The sequence below is a fragment of the Hyla sarda genome (assembly GCF_029499605.1).
Source record: "Hyla sarda isolate aHylSar1 chromosome 1 unlocalized genomic scaffold, aHylSar1.hap1 SUPER_1_unloc_16, whole genome shotgun sequence".
NCBI classification, from domain to species: Eukaryota; Metazoa; Chordata; class Amphibia; order Anura; family Hylidae; genus Hyla; species Hyla sarda.
In genome coordinates, this window is record NW_026607577.1 from 57,035 (window position 1) to 82,378 (window position 25,344).

Consider the following 25,344-nt stretch of genomic DNA (forward strand, 5'->3'; position numbering starts at 1 on the left):
GTACATGTAGCTGAGCTGTATGTGTACACAGTAGAGCTGTATATGTGTAATGTGCATGTAGCTGAGCTGTATATGTGTAATGTGCATGTAGCTGAGCTGTATGTGTACACAGTAGAGCTGTATATGTGTAATGTACATGTAGCTGAGCTGTATGTGTACAGAGTAGAGCTGTATATGTAATGTACATGTAGCTGAGCTGTATGTGTACACAGTAGAGCTGTATATGTGTAATATGCATGTAGCTGAGCTGTATGTGTACACAGTAGAGCTGTATATATGTGTAATGTGCATGTAGCTGAGCTGTATGTGTACACAGTAGAGCTGTATATGTGTAATGTACATGTAGCTGAGCTGTATGTGTACACAGTAGAGCTGTATATGTGTAATGTACATGTAGCTGAGCTGTATATGTACACAGTAGAGCTGTATATGTGTAATGTACATGTAGCTGAGCTGTATGTGTACACAGTAGAGCTGTATATGTGTAATGTACATGTAGCTGAGCTGTATGTGTACACAGTAGAGCTGTATATGTGTAATGTACATGTAGCTGAGCTGTATATGTACACAGTAGAGCTGTATATGTGTAATGTACATGTAGCTGAGCTGTATGTGTACACAGTAGAGCTGTATGTGTAATGTACATGTAGCTGAGCTGTATGTGTACACAGTAGAGCTGTATATGTGTAATGTACATGTAGCTGAGCTGTATGTGTACACAGTAGAGCTGTATATGTGTAATGTGCATGTAGCTGAGCTGTATGTGTACACAGTAGAGCTGTATATGTGTAATGTACATGTAGCTGAGCTGTATGTGTACACAGTAGAGCTGTATATGTGTAATGTGCATGTAGCTGAGCTGTATGTGTACACAGTAGAGCTGTATATGTGTAATGTACATGTAGCTGAGCTGTATATGTACACAGTAGAGCTGTATATGTGTAATGTACATGTAGCTGAGCTGTATGTGTACACAGTAGAGCTGTATATGTGTAATGTACATGTAGCTGAGCTGTATGTATACAGTAGAGCTGTGGATAGGAGACTACGTTCTAAAAGAAAACTTTTATTAATAATTGGTAACAAGTTTGGAGATGCAGTATATGATATATGTATAAATGTCAGATATCCTATGTACATGGTTAATATATAGATGTGTTATCTGCATCATTTATTGCTCTGAATTGGCTTCTCTCCTGTGTGAATTCTTTGATGCTGAAGAAGAGCTGATTTCCAAGTAAAACATTTCTCACATTCTGAGCATGAAAATGGTTTCTCTCCTGTGTGAGTTCTTAGATGACTGATAAGGTTTGGTTTGCAAGTATAACATTTCCCACATTTTGAACATGAAAATAGTTTCTCCTCTGTGTGAGTTCTTTGGTGTTTTTTAAGATTTGATATTTTAGTAAAACATTTCCCACATTCTGAACATGAAAATGGCTTCTCCTCTGTGTGAGATTTTTCATGTTCAGCGAGAGTTGATCTGTTAGTAAAACTTTTTCCACATGCTGAGCATGAAAATGGCTTCTCCCCTGTGTGAGTTCTTTGATGTTTAAGAAGATTTGCTTTCTCAGTAAAACATTTCCCACATTCTGAACATGAAAATGGTTTCTCCACTTTGTGACATCTCTGATGTTTAAGAAGATTTGCTTTATCAGTAAAACATTTCTCACATTCTGTACATGAAAATGGCTTCTCCCCTGTGTGAGTTCTTTGATGTTGAACAAGATGTGATTTCTGAGTAAAACATTTTCTACATTCTGAACATGAAAATGGCTTCTCTCCTGTGTGAGTTCTTAGATGTACAATAAGACCTGATTCAAAAGGAAAACATTTCCCACATTCTGAACATGAAAATGGTTTCTCTCCTGTGTGATATCTCTGATGTCTAACAAGACTTGATTTAGAAATAAAACATTTCCCACATTCTGAGCATGAATGTGGTTTCTTTCCTGTATGAGCTCGTTGATGTCCATCATTCCTTCTATGACCTTTATTTTTCTGAATATCCTGTGATGACTGAGAAGACAGGACCTGTATATAAGGATGAGATGACAGATCTTGGCTGTGAAGGGCTGAGGGTGTATCTGGGATAATGGAATGTTCTTCATATGTATCTTGTGTGATATCATCATCTGCTTTATAATCTGAAGATATAAGATTCTCCTCTGATCTCCTGGTACAAGAATCTGCAGAGAATAACACAGATTTTATTTTTGAGTATTAACCCCTTAACAACCCAGGACATTTTTGCATTTCTAAGCAATAGTACTTTGTACCCTTCATTTTTAAATAAGATTTACTGCAAAACTGAAGAAAGATATTTGCTATGATAGCGGAGCAGCCAAACAACGGTGGTGTCAAACTGTGGCCCTCCAGATGTTGCAAAACTTCAACTTTCATTATGCTTGGACACCAAAAGTTTTGCCTGCCTCCTACAGAGGATGCACACTGTCCCCGAAAGGTAAATCAAGGCTTCCCTCTCATGGTATCCCTTAGTGCGGTGGTCTTCAAACTGCGGCCTTCCAAATGTTGCAAAACCCAGCATATCCGGGAGTTGAAGTTTTGCAACATCTGGAGGGCCACAGTTTGACACCACTGCCTTACAAGGAGCAGGGACACCCGTCTTTGACAATCATGTGGACACAGCCTCAGGGAAAATCACTGTTATGGGGCCCAGTCAGGGACCAAATGACCGTGCCCCCCAATTCACCTGACCCCGCAGATTATAATGGAGCAGTCATCCAAACCGCCCCCTTTATTATCCTCATGCCAGCCAGAGAATTCAGGCAAAGCATAGGGCAGTGGTTCTCCCCCAGGGGTACTTGAAAAAACTCAGTAATGGCAGCCACAGCCACTGGTTACTGGTCTGGACCACTTTGAAAGAAATGGTCGGCTGACGTCACAGCACAGAGGAGCGGAGGACAGCAAAGGGGAAGCGCGGGCACTGGGTGCTGTGGGCAGGAACTACCATCAGCTTTGTTGCTCCACTGTCCCTGCAGACCGGGGACCTACTGCTCCGAGCCATAGGAATAGGTCCACAGACCAGAGGAGCAGTGGACACCAAAGAGGGACAGTATGGTGGCCTACAACTATATATGGGGACAGCATGGTGGCCTACAACTATATATGGGGGCAGTATCGTGGTCTACAACTATATATGGGGACAGTATGGTGGCCTACAACTATATATGGGGACAGTATGGTGGCCTACAGCTATATATGGGGACAGTATGGCGGCCTACAACTATATATGGGGACAGTATGGTGGCCTACAGCTATATATGGGGACAGTATGGGGGCCTACAACTATATATGGGGACAGTATGGTGGCCTACAGCTATATATGGGGACAGTATGGTGGCCTACAACTATATATGGGGACAGTATGGGGGCCTACAGCTATATATGGGGGCAGTATGGTGGCCTACAGCTATATAGGGGGACAGTATGGTGGCCTACAACTATATAGGGGGACAGTATGGAGGCCTACAGCTATATATGGGGGCAGTATGGTGGCCTACAACTATATATGGGGGCAGTATGGAGGCCTACAACTATATATGGGGGCAGTATGGGGGCCTACAACTATATATGGGGGCAGTATGGGGGCCTACAACTATATATGGGGACAGTATGGGGGCCTACAGCTATATATGGGGACAGTATGGTGGCCTACAACTATATATGGGGACAGTATGGTGGCCTACAACTATATATGGGGACAGTATCGTGGTCTACAACTATATATGGGGACAGTATGGAGGCCTACAGCTATATATGGGGACAGTATGGAGGCCTACAGCTATATATGGGGACAGTATGGAGGCCTACAACTATATATGGGGACAGTTTGGGGCCTACAGCTATATCTGGGGACAGTATGGGGGCCTACAACTATATATGGGGACAGTATGGTGGCCTACAACTATATATGGGGGCAGTATGGGGGCCTACAGCTATATATGGGGACAGTATGGTGGCCTACAACTATATATGGGGGCAGTATGGTGGCCTACAACTATATATGGGGGCAGTATGGAGGCCTACAACTATATATGAGGACAGTATGGGGGTCTACAGCTATATATGGGGACAGTATGGAGGCCTACAACTATATATGGGGACAGTATGGTGGCCTACAACTATATATGGGGACAGTATGATGGCCTACAACTATATATGGGGGCAGTATGGGGACCTACAGCTATATATGGGGACAGTATGGTGGCCTACAACTATATATGGGGACAGTATGGGGGCCTACAACTATATATGGGGACAGTATGGTGGCCTACAGCTATATATGGGGACAGTATGGGGGCCTACAACTATATATGGGGACAGTATGGGGGCCTACAACTATATATAGGGACAGTATGGTGGCCTACAGCTATATATGGGGACAGTATGGGGGCCTACAACTATATATGGGGGCAGTATGGAGGCCTACAACTATATATGGGGCAGTATGGCGGCCTACAGCTATATATGGGGACAGTATGGTGGCCTACAACTATATATGGGGACAGTATGGGGGCCTACAACTATATATGGGGGCAGTATGGTGGCCTACAACTATATATGGGGGCAGTATGGTGGCCTACAACTATATATGGGGACAGTATGGTGGCCTACAGCTATATATGGGGACAGTATGGTGGCCTACAACTATATATGGGGACAGTATGGGGGCCTACAACTATATATGGGGACAGTATGGTGGCCTACAGCTATATATGGGGACAGTATGGGGGCCTACAACTATATATGGGGACAGTATGGGGGCCTACAACTATATATGGGGACAGTTTGGGGGCCTACAGCTATATATGGGGACAGTATGGGGGCCTACAACTATATATGGGGACAGTTTGGGGGCCTACAGCTATATATGGGGGCAGTATGGTGGCCTACAACTATATATGGGGACAGTATGGTGGCCTACAACTATATATGGGGGCAGTATGGTGGCTTACAACTATATATGGGGACAGTATGGGGGGCCTACAACTATATATGGGGGCAGTTTGGGGGCCTACAGCTATATATGGGGACAGTATTGGGGCCTACAACTATATATGGGGGCAGTATGGTGGCTTACAACTATATATGGGGACAGTATGGGGGCCTACAACTATATATGGGGACAGTTTGGGGGCCTACAGCTATATATGGGGACAGTATGGGGGCCTACAACTATATATGGGGACAGTTTGGGGGCCTACAGCTATATATGGGGGCAGTATGGTGGCCTACAACTATATATGGGGACAGTATGGTGGCCTACAACTATATATGGGGGCAGTATGGTGGCTTACAACTATATATGGGGACAGTATGGGGGGCCTACAACTATATATGGGGGCAGCTTGGGGGCCTACAGCTATATATGGGGACAGTATTGGGGCCTACAATTATATATGGGGGCAGTATGGTGGCTTACAACTATATATGGGGGCAGTATGGTGGCCTACAACTATATATGGGGACAGTATGGAGGCCTACAACTATATATGGGGGCAGTTTGGGGGCCTACAGCTATATATGGGGACAGTATGGGGGCCTACAACTATATATAGGGACAGTATGGTGGCCTACAGCTATATATGGGGACAGTATGGGGGCCTACAACTATATATGGGGGCAGTATGGAGGCCTACAACTATATATGGGGCAGTATGGCGGCCTACAGCTATATATGGGGACAGTATGGTGGCCTACAACTATATATGGGGACAGTATGGGGGCCTACAACTATATATGGGGGCAGTATGGTGGCCTACAACTATATATGGGGGCAGTATGGTGGCCTACAACTATATATGGGGGCAGTATGGTGGCCTACAACTATATATGGGGACAGTATGGTGGCCTACAGCTATATATGGGGACAGTATGGTGGCCTACAACTATATATGGGGACAGTATGGGGGCCTACAACTATATATGGGGACAGTATGGTGGCCTACAGCTATATATGGGGACAGTATGGGGGCCTACAACTATATATGGGGACAGTATGGGGGCCTACAACTATATATGGGGACAGTTTGGGGGCCTACAGCTATATATGGGGACAGTATGGGGGCCTACAACTATATATGGGGACAGTTTGGGGGCCTACAGCTATATATGGGGGCAGTATGGTGGCCTACAACTATATATGGGGACAGTATGGTGGCCTACAACTATATATGGGGACAGTATGGTGGCCTACAACTATATATGGGGGCAGTATGGTGGCTTACAACTATATATGGGGACAGTATGGGGGGCCTACAACTATATATGGGGGCAGTTTGGGGGCCTACAGCTATATATGGGGACAGTATTGGGGCCTACAATTATATATGGGGGCAGTATGGTGGCTTACAACTATATATGGGGACAGTATGGGGGCCTACAACTATATATGGGGACAGTATTGGGGCCTACAGCTATATATGGGGGCAGTATGGTGGCCTACAACTATATATGGGGACAGTATGGAGGCCTACAACTATATATGGGGGCAGTTTGGGGGCCTACAGCTATATATGGGGACAGTATGGTGACCTACAACTATATATGGGGACAGTATGGGGGCCTACAACTATATATGGGGACAGTATGGTGACCTACAACTATATATGGGGACAGTATGGAGGCCTACAACTATATATGGGGGCAGTTTGGGGGCCTACAGCTATATATGGGGACAGTATGGTGGCCTACAGCTATATATGGGGACAGTATGGTGGCCTACAACTATATATGGGGACAGTATGGAGGCCTACAACTATATATTGGGGCAGTTTGGGGGCCTACAGCTATATATGGGGGCAGTATGGGGGCCTGCAACTATATATGGGGACAGTATGGTGGCCTACAACTATATATGGGGGCAGTATGGTGGCCTACAACTATATATGGGGACAGTATGGGGGCCTACAGCTATATATGGGGACAGTATGGTGGCCTACAACTATATATGGGGGCAGTATGGTGGCCTACAACTATATATGGGGACAGTATGGTGGCCTACAACTATATATGGGGGCAGTATGGTGGCTTACAACTATATATGGGGACAGTATGGGGGGCCTACAACTATATATGGGGGCAGTTTGGGGGCCTACAGCTATATATGGGGACAGTATTGGGGCCTACAACTATATATGGGGGCAGTATGGTGGCTTACAACTATATATGGGGACAGTATGGGGGCCTACAACTATATATGGGGACAGTATGGAGGCATACAACTATATATGGGGACAGTATGGGGGCCTACAACTATATATGGGGGCAGTTTGGGGGCCTACAGCTATATATGGGGACAGTATGGTGGCCTACAGCTATATATGGGGACAGTATGGTGGCCTACAACTATATATGGGGACAGTATGGAGGCCTACAACTATATATTGGGGCAGTTTGGGGGCCTACAGCTATATATGGGGACAGTATGGTGGCCTACAGCTATATATGGGGGCAGTATGGGGGCCTACAGCTATATATGGGGACAGTATGGTGGCCTACAACTATATATGGGGACAGTATGGGGGCCTACAGCTATATATGGGGGCAGTGTGGTGGCCTACAACTATATATGGGGACAGTATGGGGGCCTACAACTATATATGGGGGCAGTTTGGGGGCCTACAGCTATATATGGGGGCAGTATGGTGGCCTACAACTTTATATGGGGACAGTATGGGGGCCTACAGCTATATTTGGGGCACAGAGGGGGCCTACAGCTATATCTGGGGGCACAGAGGGGGACCTAACAACTTTATGGGAACACAAAGTGGGTCCTATTACTGTGTGTGACAATAAACATGGGGAGTTAGTAAATAGGTGGGTATTGTACTGCAGAAAGGAGCCAAAATGTTTGTTTGTCTGGTTCTGTGGAGACGTCTTGGAGAAATCTTCATGGCGGTCTAGGCCAGATAGTGAACATAAGAAAAGTAAACAACTCCGGTTAGAGAAGACGTCACCTGTAAATCAGGGACTGGGGGGATAGGGAGAGGAACAGGGGCCTGTTATAGAGGAAAGTATATGAATTATACTATAATCATTACAAATGTCTCTAATATGGGGGGACAATTTTTTGGGAATGGGCTGTTAAGGGGCACTCAGGCAAAAAAGAACCAGTGGGATAGGGGATACATTATAGATCACGGGGTCCGATGTTTGGGACTCCCAGCGATCTCCTGAATGGGGCCCTGGCAGTCTGCTTGAAGGGAGCGAACCAACCCCCGTATGGAGCGGCGGCCGACACTCCCCCTCAAAGTATCCCATAGAAATACATGGAAGGGGTGTGTCGGCCGCAGCATCCTGTGGGGGTCGGAACGGCCACTTCCGACAGACTGCCAGGGCCCCATTCAGATCGCGGGGAGTCCTAAGGGTCGGACCCCCGTGATCTATAATCTATCCCCTATCCTGTCTAGGCAGACAGTATCACATTTGTGTCTTTTGTCTATTAATGTGAATAGAAAGACTTATGTCCTAATAAAGTTAGTGAAATTCTCCAGGGAACAAGTTATAAGGGGAACCTTTATTTTTAATGATTTTCGCTCACGACTCGCCAGCCGCACCTATACCTCCATTTGGACCCACACAGGTGACCCGAACCGGAACATTTCCGTATCAGAGGGAAAGAATAAAGGGATTTAAAGGGGTTCTCTGGTGCTAGACATCTTATCCAAAGGATGGGGGATAAGATGCCTGATAGTGGGGTCCGGCTGCTGGGCCCCCCAGGATCTCCCGCAGCACCCTGCGTTCTAAACAAACTCTAGATTCCTGGAGCAGTGGTTGTGACGTCACGGCCACGCCCCCTCGTGTTGTCATGCCCCCTCCCATAGACATGAATGGAGGGGGTGTGGCCGTGTATCTCCGGCTCTTCCATAGATCTCCCAGCAGCAGGACCCCTGTGATCAGACATCTTATCCCCTATTCTTTAGATAAGATGTCTAGGGGCGGAGTACCCCTTTAAAGACCAGTGCACATACCATTCATCAGAAAAAGGCTCATGCACAGAACTTGCTGGGTGTCCTACAGTGGCCTCGAGTCCTGTGGATAGTGGATATATGTTTGATTACTGGGGGTCCGACCACTGAGACCCCCGCGATCTCCTGCCTGGCATCCCATTAGTGTATCTCCGTCTCTCCCATAGAGATTCATGGAGAGACATGTCAGGCATCTCTTGGTGCGGCGGTCGACAGTAATCCCTGCACAGAGCGGAGGTCACCTGTGCCTGGAGAGATCTGGGGTGCTGGGCAGGAGATCATGGGGGGTCTCGGCGGTCGGACCCCCACAATCAGACACTTATCCCCTCTCCTCAGGATTCTTTGGAAGGTACCAACGCATCTTGTGTAGCGGTGCGGGATAAGTTTGCAGCTTCTTTGTCGCTGACTGACCCCTGGTAGGACCCATAGCTGGGCTAACTGGACTAAGGCTTTTCGGGGTCTTTGGGGCAGAAGAAAGTGTCCAGGACAATTAAAGACATGGGATCTATGCAGAGTTACTGCAACGAGTCCGCTCAGCGTACAAAAGGGAAGAGAACGACTCCAGGAAGACGTCACCTGTTTGCCCGGAAGTCCCAAAGATTCTAGTTACAACAATACTTCCGAAAAATATTATTGCAGCCGGTGACAGAATGGAATCTGTGACCCTTCTCTGTGTTTAGTGGTTACTACTCACCTGGGCGGTTACCTGTAGGAATGTCCTCCTTATACTGCTCATCACTGCTCCTATCTGCCTCTTCTTCTACTTTTACTATTATGTCTGGAGCATTAATATAGATCAGATCTTTTCCTGTAGGAATGTCCTCCTTAAACTGCTCATTACCGCTCACATCTGTCTCTTCTTCCTTTATATCTGTCGTATTAATATAGATCAGATCTTTCTCTGTATGAATGTCCTCCTTATACTGCTCATTACTGCTCACATCTGTCTCTTCTTCTTCTTCCCTTATGTCTGTAGCATTAATCGAGATGAGATCTTCCCCTGTAGGAATGTCCTCCTTATACTGCTTATCACCGCTCACATCTGTCTCTTCTTCTTTTATATCTGTAGGATTAATATAGGTCAGAGCTTTCCCTGTAGGAATGTCATCCTTATACTGCTTATCACCGCTCACATCTGTCTCTACTTCTTTCTTTATGTCTGTAGTATTAATATAGATCAGATCTTTCCCTGTAGTAATGCCCTCCATATTCTGTTCATCAAGAAGACGGGGACACCTCTCTGGTGCTGTTCTCTTACTGGATCTGACTGTAGGGAACACATACAGAAACTGAATTCATTCTTTACATACAAATAATGAGAGGACGTGTGTATATAGTCATGTCTATTACCTGGTGATATGAGGGGCTGCTGATCCTCCATCATGACCTGATCCTTGTACTGATCCTTGTGTCCTTCTACATACTCCCACTCCTCCATGGAGAAATAGACCGCCACGTCCTGACACCTTATAGGAACCTGACACATAATGATACAGTCATCACCCCGACCCCTCCAGTGGTGTTACTGTATAATGTCCCAGCATTCCCAGCAGTGTCACCTCTCCAGTCATCACCAGACCCCTCCATTACTGTATAATGTCCCAACAGTGTCACCTCTCCAGTCATCACCAGACCCCTCCATTACTGTATAATGTCCCAGCAGTGTCACCTCTCCAGTCATCACCAGACCCCTCCATTACTGTATAATGTCCCAGCAGTGTCACCTCTCCAGTCATCACCAGACCCCTCCATTACTGTATAATGTCCCAGCAGTGTCACCTCTCCAGTCATCACCAGACCCCTCCATTACTGTATAATGTCCCAGCAGTGTCACCTCTCCAGTCATCACCAGACCCCTCCATTACTGTATAATGTCCCAGCATTCCCAGCAGTGTCACCTCTCCAGTCATCACCAGACCCCTCCATTACTGTATAATGTCCCAGCAGTGTCACCTCTCCAGTCATCACCAGACCCCTCCATTACTGTATAATGTCCCAGCAGTGTCACCTCTCCAGTCATCACCAGACCCCTCCATTACTGTATAATGTCCCAGCAGTGTCACCTCTCCAGTCATCACCAGACCCCTCCATTACTGTATAATGTCCCAGCAGTGTCACCTCTCCAGTCATCACCAGACCCCTCCATTACTGTATAATGTCCCAGCAGTGTCACCTCTCCAGTCATCACCAGACCCCTCCATTACTGTATAATGTCCCAGCAGGGTCACCTCTCCAGTCATCACCAGACCCCTATTACTGTATAATGTCCCAGCAGGGTCACCTCTCCAGTCATCACCAGACCCCTCCATTACTGTATAATGTCCCAGCAGTGTCACCTCTCCAGTCATCACCAGACCCCTCCATTACTGTATAATGTCCCAGCAGGGTCACCTCTCCAGTCATCACCAGACCCCTCCATTACTGTATAATGTCCCAGCAGTGTCACCTCTCCAGTCATCACCAGACCCCTCCATTACTGTATAATGTCCCAGCAGTGTCACCTCTCCAGTCATCACCAGACCCCTCCCTTACTGTATAATGTCCCAGCAGTGACACCTCTCCAGTCATCACCAGACCCCTCCCTTACTGTATAATGTCCCAGCAATGTCACCTCTCCAGTCATCACCAGACCCCTCCATTACTGTATAATGTCCCAGCAGTGTCACCTCTCCAGTCATCACCAGACCCCTCCATTACTGTATAATGTCCCAGCAGTGACACCTCTCCAGTCATCACCAGACCCCTCCATTACTGTATAATGTCCCAGCATTCCCAGCAGTGTCACCTCTCCAGTCATCACCAGATCCCTCCATTACTGTATAATGTCCCAGCAGTGACACCTCTCCAGTCATCACCAGACCCCTCCATTACTGTATAATGTCCCAGCAGTGACACCTCTCCAGTCATCACCAGACCCCTCCATTACTGTATAATGTCCCAGCAGTGTCACCTCTCCAGTCATCACCAGACCCCTCCATTACTGTATAATGTCCCAGCAGTGTCACCTCTCCAGTCATCACCAGACCCCTCCATTACTGTATAATGTCCCAGCAGTGTCACCTCTCCAGTCATCACCAGATCCCTCCATTACTGTATGATGTCCCAGCAGTGTCACCTCTCCAGTCATCACCAGACCCCTCCATTACTGTATAATGTCCCAGCAGTGTCACCTCTCCAGTCATCACCAGATCCCTCCATTACTGTATAATGTCCCAGCAGTGTCACCTCTCTAGTCATCACCAGACCCTCCATTACTGTATAATGTCCCAGCATTCCCAGCAGTGTCACCTCTCCAGTCATCACCAGACCCCTCCATTACTGTATAATGTCCCAGCATTACCAGTAGTGTCACCTCTCCAGTCATCACCAGACCCCTTCATTACTGTATAATGTCCCAGCAGGGTCACCTCTCCAGTCAGCATCTCCATCATCTTGTTGATGAGTTCTCGGATCTTCTTTTCATCCATTTCCTCATGTATCAGGGAGTGAGGTGGGGGCCCCGGGATTGGGCTCAGGGTTCTTCCCCATCCTTCACACACAGGGGCCTGACAGCGCCCACTAGCAGACTTCTTCTCTACTGTGTAATCCTGTGTATGGAGAGACACATTAATATCACTACATACATTCCCAGAATCCCTCACCTCTCCAGTCATATCCATCTGTTATTACATAGATAAGAATGAGGTCATGTGACACCACTCCCAGAATCCCTCACCTCTCCAGTCATATCCATCTGTTATTACATAGATTAGAATGAGGTCATGTGACACCACTCCCAGAATCCCTCACCTCTCCAGTCATATCCATCTGTTATTACATAGATTAGAATGAGGTCATGTGACATCACTCCCAGAATTCCTCACCTCTCCAGTCATATCTATCTGTTATTACATAGATAAGAATGAGGTCATGTGACATCACTCCCAGAATCCCTAACCTCTCCAGTCATATCCATCTGTTATTACATAGATAAGAATGAGGTCATGTGACATCACTCCCAGAATCCCTCACCTCTCCAGTCATATCCATCTGTTATTACATAGATAAGAATGAGGTCATGTGACACCACTCCCAGAATCCCTCACCTCTCCAGCCATATCCATCTGTTATTACATAGATAAGAATGAGGTCATGTGACATCACTCCCAGAATCCCTCACCTCTCCAGTCATATCCATCTGTTATTACATAGATAAGAATGAGGTCATGTGACATCACTCCCAGAATCCCTCACCTCTCCAGCCATATCCATCTGCTATTCCATAGATAAGAATGAGGTCACGTGACATCACTCCCAGAATCCCTCACCTCTCCAGTCATATCCATCTGTTATTACATAGATAAGAATGAGGTCATGTGACATCACTCCCAGAATCCCTCACCTCTCCAGTAAGCCGGAAGAGTATCTGTAGGGTGAGGTTTATGATCCTGTCGGCCATCTTGTTCCTGTCTCTCTCCATGGTTGATAGGTCATCCAGGAGAATTCTCTTTCATAGAAGATATCAGCAGAGGATCCTGGATTGGAGAAACCTGAAGGGAAGAAGAGGAGACGATGATAAACCGCACCAGATTCTATGGAGAAATAAAATCCATTTCCTGGAGATAATCTGGGGAAACATCTGAGGAGACATTATGGGAGTTTTCAGATTTCTCTATAAAACAAAATCCATTGTCCGAGGGCTGTAAAATAAGAGACTAGAGCGCACTCCCCTCTCCCGTCCAGTGGTGGCGCTCTGGTCCTCCAGGTCTTCTGAGGTCGCTCTCCCTGCTCTGCTGAAGACGTTGTGAATCCATTTCTCCTAATCTCTGAGGCTGCGGTGTATTCAGAACGTCTTCATCAGAGCAGGGAGAAGAATAGAGGGATTCAATATGACATTGTCCAATGAAGAATAGTGAAATGTGTCCACTAGGGGGCACAATATACATCACAATTACATCAGGATTTTATGTGAATTGTGATATGTCCCCCCGGAAGAACCTGCTATTACCTGCAGCAGAGGCCGAGCATCATATACCGTTACACACGCAGGGTCTGGGCCAACACCGGAGTCAGTGTTTCCCAAGCAGGGTGCCTCCAGCTGTTACAGCATTTGGCTGTCAGGGCATGCTGGGAGTTGTAGTTTTACAACAGCTGGAGGCACGCTGGTTTGGAAACACTGTCTTAAGTAATAATAAGGGTGCGGGAGAAACTTAAAAACCTGATGCTTACATAGTCCTGTATGGAAGAAGTGGCTGATACCCGGAGAAAAGAGACTGATCAGGTGACAGGATGGGCGGGTAAGTGACCTGATACCTTCACCATCCAGACATCCCCTGGGGGGCAGTATAGGCAGGAAATCAGGCAAACAACCGCTGGTCGGCACGGCGCTCCCTAGAAAAACAACCGCACAGCGCCATGTCTAAGCCACGCCCACCTACATTATTTTATTACAAAAATGGGATATAAACTTATTAGGGGAGGGGCTTCTAATACAAACCCTGAATAACGCTCTGCCATAGTGATCAGTGTTATCGGTGCTCGGCTTATACAGGCTGTGGAGGTGTCTGTATACTTAGAGCACCGATCTGAGCACAGAGCACGGTAAGGGGCCCTCCGGCCGTCATCTCAGCTGATCTAGACTCCGCCCCCCAACAACTGCATTTTAATAATTTTAGATCCTGCAATCGACTTTGATCATGGAATCTAAAGGGTTAATGATGATGAGCGTCATTAGTGGTGAGTCCTGGCTACTTATAGCTCCTGAGCTCACCTCAAAGTCCCATATGGGGCACAGAATGTAAATATACATCGTGTTCTTAAGGGTTAATAATAAACATCCCCAATAATCCTGATCTGATGGTGACCGCACACACATACCTGTATCTGTAGAGGAGCCGTGTGCTCACAGGACCTGCGATGATGTCACTGTCATGTGATCAGTCACATGGAGGAGGAGGAGTCACATGATCAGGGGCTGCTGCTCTGAGAGATCTCCACACACAACACAACAGCAGTGACTGCCCCACCAGGACCTGCTCTGTATCTGCTACATGCTGGAGGTGTAGGACCTGTGATGATGTCACAATCATGTGACCAGTACATTTGGAGGCAAAGTTTAGCAGTATAGAAGTGACTGTGGCTAAAGGACCTGTGGGAAGGATCATGTGACAGGAGTGGGCGGAGCTCAGCAGTGCAGGATAGAAGAGATTGTGGGTAAAGGACCTGTGATGATGGTCATGTGACAGCAGAGTCCTGCAGACACTGAGCAGATGAGCCTAGAGCAGCAGCCCCTGATCATGTGACTCCTCCTCCTCCATGTGACTGATCACATGACGGTGACATCATCGCAGGTCCTGTAAGTACACGGCTCCTCTACAGATACAGGTATGTGTGTTCTCTCCCTGTCAGGATTCTCTTACGTCCCCCCAGCAGCACAGATGGTATATTCCTCCCCCCGCACACTGGTATGACCCATGCATTGTACTGACAATAAAACCTTACAAGGGTTAATCGCACCCCCTCCCCTATATAGAGGCCGATCCCCTCATCCTGTGATTTCTCCTTTGGGGATTATTTTTATGTATTTTTGTGTTTTTTACTATAATATTATTTTATCTTTGCTCCTGGTGAGAGAAGGGTTAATATATTGTCTTGTTTCTGCTGCTGTTTGTGTTATTCCGCCATCTTTACTCATTTCCTATATCTCCGCCCAGTTGGCCCCCAGCTAGAAGCCCCGCCCTCCTGTCCTTGTGGCCCTATTCCTGTTATGTCTTTACCTCTAATATGTCAGGTTCTTCTTCTCCTTCTGGTTCTCTCCCCGCGGTGTCCACATGTCTCCCCGGCCGCCGCCATCTTGTAGAAGGAGGTTTATGGAGAACTGGGCCGACTCCTCTGTGGATCCAGGCTCTGCCGACACCCCCCCTCCCATAGACATGAAAGGAGGGGGTGGGGCTGTGACATCATGAGGGGGTGTGGCTGTGGCCTCATGAGGGGGTGTGGCTGTGACATCACGAGGGGGTGTGGCTGTGACATCATGAGGGTGTTTGGCTGTGACATCAAGAGTAAATAGTAAAATATAGTAAAATGATACATTAACCCTTCATCTCCCACATCCTATAAATCTTCCCATCTCCTCCGGCTCTGGTGTCCAAGGTGATAGATTAGTCGCCATCCATGAGTCTCATGATAGATTCTACCAGACGTGGCCCCCGTGGATGTGATTCCAGGATCCTGTGGAGTCGCCGTCCTGTTGTGTCCTCCAGCGTGTTCTCTGCTATATTGCTGGGTCATGTGATTGGTCGTCCATTCCCGCCTTATGCTCCCCCCCCCCTTGTTTCCCTTCACCCTCTATCCTCCCTTTTCCTTCTCTTTTCTTTACGTTTACCTTCTTGTCTTTCTTTTCGTGTTCTCGGTGTTTGTTCTTCTGTATTTGATTCTGAAAGATTTTCTGGTAAATTTCCGAGGACGTCATCATAGAGGAGAACTCATCCGAAATCATTGTGACTATAATGTCTCCTCAGATGTTTCCCCAGATTATCTCCAGGAAATGGATTTTATTTCTCCATAGAATCTGGTGCGGTTTATCATCGTCTCCTCTTCTTCCCTTCAGGTTTCTCCAATCCAGGATCCTCTGCTGATATCTTCTATATAAGAGAATTCTCCTGGATGACCCATCAACCATGGAGAGAGACAGAAACAAGATGGCCGACAGGATCATAAACCTCACCCTACAGATACTCTTCCGGCTTACTGGAGAGGTGAGGGATTCTGGGAGTGATGTCACATGACCTCATTTTTATCTATGTAATAACAGATGGATATGACTGGAGAGGTGAGGGATTCTGGGAGTGATGTCACATGACCTCATTCTTATCTATGGAATAACAGATGGATATGACTGGAGAGGTGAGGGATTCTGGGAGTGATGTCACATGACCTCATTCTTATCTATGGAATAACAGATGGATATGACTGGAGAGGTGGGGGATTCTGGGAGTGATGTCACATGACCTCATTCTTATCTATGTAATAACAGATGGATATGACTGGAGAGGTGAGGGATTCTGGGAGTGTATGTAGTGATATTAATGTGTCTCTCCATACACAGGATTACACAGTAGTGAAGAAGTCCTCTAGTGGGCGCTGTCGGGCCCCTGTGTGTGAAGGATGGGGAAGAACCCTGAGCCCAATCCCGGGGCCCCCACCTCACTCCCTGATACATGAGGAAATGGATGAACAGAAGATCCTAGAACTCATCAACAAGATGATGGAGCTGCTGACTGGAGAGGTGACCCTGCTGGGACATTATACAGTAATGGAGGGGTCTGGTGATGACTGGAGAGGTGACACTGCTGGGACATTATACAGTAATGGAGGGGTCTGGTGATGACTGGAGAGGTGACCCTGCTGGGACATTATACAGTAATGGAGGGGTCTGGTGATGACTGGAGAGGTGACACTGCTGGGACATTATACAGTAATGGAGGGGTCTGGTGATTACTGGAGAGGTGACCCTGCTGGGACATTATACAGTAATGGAGGGGTCTGGTGATGACTGGAGAGGTGACACTGCTGGGACATTATACAGTAATGGAGGGGTCTGGTGATGACTGGAGAGGTGACACTGCTGGGACATTATACAGTAATGGAGGGGTCTGGTGATGACTGGAGAGGTGACCCTGCTGGGACATTATACAGTAATGGAGGGGTCTGGTGATGACTGGAGAGGTGACACTGCTGGGACATTATACAGTAATGGAGGGATCTGGTGACTGGAGAGGTGACACTGCTGGGACATTATACAGTAATGGAGGGATCTGGTGACTGGAGAGGTGACACTGCTGGGACATTATACAGTAATGGAGGGGTCTGGTGATGACTGGAGAGGTGACACTGCTGGGACATTATACAGTAATGGAGGGGTCTGGTGATGACTGGAGAGGTGACACTGCTGGGACATTATACAGTAATGGAGGGGTCTGGTGATGACTGGAGAGGTGACCCTGCTGGGACATTATACAGTAATGGAGGGGTCTGGTGATTACTGGAGAGGTGACCCTGCTGGGACATTATACAGTAATGGAGGGGTCTGGTGATGACTGGAGAGGTGACACTGCTGGGACATTATACAGTAATGGAGGGGTCTGGTGAGGACTGGAGAGGTGACACTGCTGGGACATTATACAGTAATGGAGGGGTCTGGTGATGACTGGAGAGGTGACACTGCTGGGACATTATACAGTAATGGAGGGGTCTGGTGATGACTGGAGAGGTGACACTGCTGGGACATTATACAGTAATGGAGGGGTCTGGTGATGACTGGAGAGGTGACACTGCTGGGACATTATACAGTAATGGAGGGGTCTGGTGATGACTGGAGAGGTGACACTGCTGGGACATTATACAGTAATGGAGGGGTCTGGTGATGACTGGAGAGGTGACACTGCTGGGACATTATACAGTAATGGAGGGGTCTAGTGATGATTGGAGAGGTGACAATGCTGGGACATTATACAGTAATGGAGGGGTCTGGTGATGATTGGAGAGGTGACACTGCTGGGAATGCTGGGACATTATACAGTAATGGAGGGGTCTGGTGATGACTGGAGAGGTGACACTGCTGGGACATTATACAGTAATGGAGGAGTCTGGTGATGACTGGAGAGGTGACACTGCTGGTACATTATACAGTAATGGAGGGGTCTGGTGATGACTGGAGAGGTGACACTGCTGGGAATGCTGGGACATTATACAGTATACAATATTTCTTCCTCATCTTGTGAATCAGGGTGAAGATCTGAACAATATTAAAGCTCCAGAGACAGATGTGAGCGGTGATGAGCAGTATAAAGAGTACATTCCTACAGGAAAAGATCTGAACTATATTAATGCTTTAAACATAATAGTAAAAGAAGAAGAAGAGACAGATGTGAGAGGTGATGAGCAGTATAAGGAGGACATTCCCACAGGGAAAGATCTGATATATCATAATACTACAGACATAAAGGAAGAAGAAGAGACAGATGTGAGCAGTGATGAGCAGTATAAGGAGGACATTCCTACAGGTACCTGCACAGGTGAGTAGTAACCACTAAATGTAAAGTACAGTCACAGATTCTGCTCAGTCACCGATTATAATAACTCTTTATGACATTTTTTTTAAAGGGGCACTCCGATAGAAAACAATGTTTTTTTTAATCAGCTGGTGCTAGAACATTATTCAGAATTGTAAATGACTTTTATTTAAAAATATCAATCCTTCTAGTACTTATCAGCTGTGGTATCCTGCAGAGAAAGTTGTGTAGTTCTTTCTGTCAGAGCTGGTCAGAGCAGGAGAGGTTTGCTATAAGGAGTTTCTCCTACTTTGGACAGTTCCTGACCTGGACAGAGGTGGCAGCAGAGAGCACTGTGTTCAGACTGGAAAGAACTACACATCTTCCTCTGGAGCATACAGCAGCTTATTAGTTCTGGAAAGATTAAGATTTTTAAATATAAAGTAATTTAGAAACCTGTTGACCTTTTGGGGACCCGGTGATCTAAAAAAAAATAATTTGTGGTTCCACCGGAGTACCCCTTTAAGCTCTGTGTCCTGTCAGTCTTTTCTGCTGTATATTCTATATTATATGTAAATGATGAGAATGTGAGACGGTTGAGAATATAATAAAGGTGATTTGTTCTGATCATCTCCATCTGGTTTTGTGGTTCCTGACATTACACAAGGGCCATGAATCCGGATGATGCAGACAATCCACCAGCACCAAACATTTTCACTATAATGGATCTGCAGGATCAGAGGATTGAGCAATTGGCACTTGTAATGCAGACGCTTTAGAATCGTACGTCTCCCCTAGAGCCTCCTGTGCCTCAACCGGCAGCCACCTACCCTCCTGCTCCGGCAACTATTTCTGCTGCCATAGAAGCCATTGCCTCCTGTGGGTTTACTGGATCTGCCCCTCTTCCCCAGCATTATGGGGGCGATCCTAATGAATGTAGAGGCTCCCTGAACCAAGTGGGCATTTATCTGGAAATGGTCCCACAGTCCTGTCCTAATGATAGAAGTAAGGTAGGATTCCTGATCTCCCTCCTTACTGATAACGCTCTATCCCGGGTGAATCCTCTTTGGAGACTAATAAACGTATTATCTACGACTACAGAGACATTTCATCTCCCTGTCCGTTCTCCCTCTGCGGCAGAGCAGCTCATGTTCATGTAACAGGGGATGAGAACTGTGGCCAAGAATTCAATAGAGTTGTGTATTGTAGCAGCAGAAGTGTGCTGGGAAAAGGAAGCGCTGGTGGACACGTTCTCTCGTGGACTCTCCGATATTATACAAGATGAGATTGTGGTCAGAGATCTTGAGGAGCTTTTGTCTTTCACCATCCTAATTGTCTCCCTCACCTCCCATGCCTCCCCCACCTCCCATGCCTATGGATGTGTGGCCGTTACATATATACCCTATAACTCAGGGCCCTGATACTACCCCTGACCCTAGGTGGAGTGAACGTCCTGATAAGGAACCTACCCCTAGTTGCCTCCACTCTCCCTGAATAAACACACGCAGGAGGCTGACTATCTCACTATATGATGCTATCTAGATAAATGGATAGGAGAAGGAAAGGATTGACCTATGGTCACAATACCAAATTAAATCGTGGTTATGAAGTCCGGTAGTGACCTGTGTGGTGACTCCTTCCTGGTCTATCTGAAGATTATTGCTTCAATCTAGAGCAGTTAGCAGCAAAAAATCATGATACTGATATGTATAAGATAGATGGAATGATGTCAAGATGATCAATCTAGAACAATTAGCAGCGTATATTTATAGCATGGATCATATTACTGCTGTGCTGAAGAAAACCACATGATATCAGGTGCCTCTGGGTCTGTTATATAGTCAGTATGCCATAACCTGTAAATCAAAAAGGCAGGAGGTATGTACATCTATAGATGGATGATGATGAAACCTGAAAAAAGGAAAACATGCTCAAAAGAATACAATAGCAAATACCGTATTTTTCGCCCTATAGGACGCACCGGCATATAAGACGCACCCAATTTTAAAGGTGCAAAATCTAGAAAAAAAAGATTCAGCACCCAACAGTGATCTTCAACCTGCGGACCTCCAGATGTTGCAAAACTACAACTCCCAGCATGTCCGGACAGCCAACGGCCAACATGCTGGGAGTTGTAGTTTTGCAACATCTGGAGGTCCGCAGGTTGAAGACCACTGGTATAGGAGGTAGTACTCACCTGTCCCCGCCGCTCCCGACCCGTCACCGCTCGTCACCACTGCCCTGGATGTTGCTCCATTGCTGTCGCCGCGTCCCCGTGGTGTCCCCGACGCTCCGGACGTCTTTTTCCCCAGGATCCACGCTCTCCGTCTCCGTCATCATGTCGCTACGCACGCCGCTCCTATTGGATGACAGGAAGGCGTGCGCGATGACGTAGAAGAAGAGCGCCGGCCATGCAGGGGATCCCGGCCCAAAGCAGACACCGAGGAGGCAGGTAAGTTCCCTCCCGGTGTCCTGTAAGCTGTTCTTGACACCGCGATTTCACCGCGGCGGTCCCGAACAGCCCGACTGAGCAGCCGGGTTAGTGTCACTTTGGCTTCAGACGCGGCGGTCAGCCTTGATCGCGATCGGTGATGTCCTGTATTAGCCGCGGGTCCCAGCCGATGATGGCCGCAGGGACCGACCCGATAGGTGTATGTATTCACCATATAAGACGCACCAACTTCCCCCCCCCCCCCCCCCCCCCCCCCAGTTTTGGGGAACAAAAAGTGCGTCTTATATGGCGAAAAATATGTTATATTATATTAGCCGCCTGCTACAATCTAAAAAAGAAGGTATACACATATATCAAACGAAAAAGTGTAACAGGTTTGATAATTCTATGGCTGCTGTAAAGAGATGTTATAAAAAACAAGGATATAAACCTATCACTCGGTTTCAGTCTATCAGATGGAGACAAAATGTACATCTATATAGAGAGCTGACAGAAGAAGCCAGAATTAACCAGACTCCTAAAATACAGCCAAATATAGACAACCTCAGCACACCAAAATGTATGGGAGATAGAGCTTGTAGGGGTTGTCAAGAAATACTTAGCTTTAGACCCAAAACCTGGCAAGTCTCTGAATTCAAAGAAGTCACAACGCGTTTCTTGCCCTGGTCATCAGGGGACAATGGGGGGCAACGGATGGCATTGTGATGGTAGGATGGCGAATAGTATGATGCTGCCGGATAGTCAGATTGATCATCTTGACATCATTCCATCTATCTTATACATACCAGTATCATGATTTTTTGCTGCTAACTGCTCTAGATTGCAGCAATAATCTTCAGATAGACCAGGAAGGAGTCACCACACAGGTCACTACCGGACTTCATAACCACGATTTAATTTGGTATTGTGACCATAGGTCAATCCTTTCCTTCTCCTATCCATTTATCTAGATAGCATCATATAGTGAGATAGTCAGCCTCCTGCGTGTGTTTATTCAGGGAGAGTGGAGGCAACTAGGGGTAGGTTCCTTATCAGGACGTTCACTCCGCCTAGGGTCAGGGGTAGTATCAGGGCCCTGAGTTATAGGGTATATAGGTAACGGCCACACATCCATAGGCCATTTGATCCCTAGGCCCACCCCCCCTGTCCCCATCCCCTTATCCCCCCATCTTCCCTTTAGCTTTTTATCTGTAAGATCCCAGACCTGACAAGTCTCCAGATTGGTTGGAGCTATCCTAAGCAAGTACAAGATACTGCTGTTCTCTGAGTAATCATTTATATCACTGTGTGACGTCACGCTCCGCCCCTCAATGCAAGCCTACGGGAGGGGGCGTGATAGCTATGACGTCACACGCTGCCCGCCCTGTAGTCGCCAGTTATCAGTCCAGGAGCGAACACGCTTCGGGGACTGATTACAAACGGGGTGCCGCGTGCATGATCCCGGGGGTCCCCAGCGACCGGACTCCCGCCATCAGGCATCTTATCCCCTATCCTTTGGATAGGGGATAAGATGTTTAAGCATCGGAGAACCCCTTTAAATTTGTTTTGGATTAACATTTACAATTTTTGGGTGGTTTTCTTAGATTTTGTTGTTTTAGTGATGATAATTAAGTTATATTTTAGGGTCTTTCTGTGATCCTGATTTAGTCTGATACTTTGGTTATAGTCTCTAGTTCTGTGACAGTAACAAAAACTATGCAAATTAGATATCGCTGTGATCGTATGGACCGGACTTATATATTAATGTACAGGTAATACAATATAAGATCCGTCCCACAAAATAAAAGCTCTCAAACCCAGTGTAGATGGAAAAATAAAAGAGTTATGGCTATGAGGAGAGGAGGGGGAAAAAGAAAACACAAAAGCTTAAATTTCCTGGGTTGTTAAGGGGTTAATACTGATAATAAAATCTGTGTTATTCTCTGCAGATTCTTGTAGCAGGAGATCAGAGGAGAATCTTATATCTTCAGATTATAAAGCAGATGATGATATCACACAAGATACATATGAAGAACATTCCATTATCCCAGATACACCCTCAGCCCTTCACAGCCAAGATCTGTCATCTCATCCTTATATACAGGTCCTGTCTTCTCATTCATCACAGGATGTTCAGCAAAATAAAGGTCACAGAAGGGGTGTTGGACATGAAAGAGATCATACAGGAAATAAATCATATTCATGCTCAGAATGTGGGAAATGTTTTTCTTTTAAATCAGGTCTTGTTCAACATCAAAGAATTCACACAGGAGAGAAGCCATTTTCATGTTCAGTATGTGGGAAATGTTTTACTCAGAAATCAGACCTTGTTGTACATCAAAGAACTCACACAGGGGAGAAGCCATATTCATGTTCAGAATGTGGGAAATGTTTTACTTTTAAATCAGGTCTTGTTGTACATCAGAGAACTCACAAAGGAGAGAAACCATATTCATGTTCAGAATGTGGGAGATGTTTTGCCCAGAAATCAGATCTTGTTAAACATCAAAGAACTCACACAAGAGAGAAGCCATTTTCATGTGCAGAATGTGAGAAATGTTTTACTGATAAATCATATCTTGTCCAACATAAAAGAATGCACACAGGGGAGAAGCCATTTTCATGTTTACAATGTGGGAAATGTTTTACTCGGAAATTAAGTCTTATCGGACATCAAAGAACTCACACAGGGGAGAAGCCATTTTCATGCTCAGAATGTGGGAAATGTTTTATCCTGAAATCAATTCTTGCTGTACATCAAAGAACTCACACAAAAGAGAAGCCATTTTCATGTTTAGAATGTGGGAGATGTTTTTCTCGGAAATCGGGTCTTCTTCAGCATCAAAAAACTCACACAGGGGAGAAGCCAATTCAGAGCACATCTATATATTAACCATGTACATAGGATAGTTGACAGTAATACTTACATATATATATATATATATATATATATATATATATATATATATATATAATATGTCATGGCTGTAAATGTTTGCACCCCTGTAATTTTTCGAGAAAATTAAGTATTTCTCACAGAAAAGGATTGCAGTAACATATGTTTTGCTATACGCATGTTTATTCCCTTTGTGTGTATTGGAACTAAACCAAAAAAAAGGGATGATAAAAAGCAAATTGGACATAATGTCACCAAACTCAAAACATGGGCTGGACAAAATTATTTGCACCCTGAACTTAATATGTGGTTGCACATGCAAAAAAAATAAGAAATCAGTGGCTTCCTATAACCATCAATAAGCTTCTTACACCTCTCAGCCGGAATGTTGGACCACTCTTCCTATAACCATCAATAAGCTTCTTACACCTCTCAGCCGGAATGTTGGACTCTTCCTTTACAAACTGCTCCAGGTCTCTTATTGGAAGGCGCCTTTTCCCAACAGTAATTATAAGATCTCTCCACAGGTGATCAATGGGATTTAGATCTGGACTCATTGCTGACACTTCAGAACTCTCCAGCACTTTGTTGTCATCCATTTCTGGGGCTTTATGACGTATGTTTGGGGTCATTGTCCTGCTGGAAGACCCAAAATCTCGGACACAAACCCAGCTTTCTGACACTGGGCTGTACAGTGCGACCCAAAATCCATTGGTAATCCTCAGATTTCATGATGTCTTGTACACATTCAAGGCCCCCAGTGCCAGAGGCAGCAAAACAACCCAAAACATCACTGACCTCCACCATATTTCACTGTAGGTACTGTGTTCTTTTCTTTGTAGGCCTCATTCCATTTTCGGTAAACAGTAGAATGATGTGCTTCACCAAAAAGCTCTATCTTGGTCTCATCTGCCCACAAGACGTTTTCCCAGAAGGATTTTGGTTACTCAAGTTCATTTTGGCAAAATGTGGTCTTGCTTTTTTATGTCTCTG

The 25,344-nt window shown here is 46.1% G+C and overlaps 2 protein-coding genes across 2 annotated transcripts in view; one reads left to right on the forward strand and one right to left on the reverse strand.

Moving 5' to 3' along the window:
* Positions 1–15,269, reverse strand: part of LOC130298018 (oocyte zinc finger protein XlCOF7.1-like) — a 41,723-nt gene extending 26,454 nt beyond the window's left edge. Inside the window, exons 1-6 of the mRNA XM_056550901.1 lie at positions 14,850–15,269; positions 13,375–13,522; positions 12,401–12,580; positions 10,344–10,470; positions 9,688–10,260; positions 1,194–2,189 (exon numbers count right to left, since the gene is read on the reverse strand). Coding sequence (XP_056406876.1) covers positions 1,194–2,189; positions 9,688–10,260; positions 10,344–10,470; positions 12,401–12,580; positions 13,375–13,452 — 1,954 coding nt within the window. The 5' untranslated portion in view covers positions 13,453–13,522; positions 14,850–15,269. The remainder of the gene's footprint in view (positions 1–1,193; positions 2,190–9,687; positions 10,261–10,343; positions 10,471–12,400; positions 12,581–13,374; positions 13,523–14,849) is intronic.
* Positions 15,270–15,277: 8 nt separating this feature from the next.
* The window catches only part of LOC130298019 (oocyte zinc finger protein XlCOF7.1-like), a 64,183-nt gene continuing 54,116 nt past the window's right edge, over positions 15,278–25,344 (forward strand). Inside the window, exons 1-5 of the mRNA XM_056550902.1 lie at positions 15,278–15,356; positions 16,582–16,729; positions 17,080–17,259; positions 18,760–19,048; positions 23,405–24,115. Coding sequence (XP_056406877.1) covers positions 16,652–16,729; positions 17,080–17,259; positions 18,760–19,048; positions 23,405–24,115 — 1,258 coding nt within the window. The 5' untranslated portion in view covers positions 15,278–15,356; positions 16,582–16,651. The remainder of the gene's footprint in view (positions 15,357–16,581; positions 16,730–17,079; positions 17,260–18,759; positions 19,049–23,404; positions 24,116–25,344) is intronic.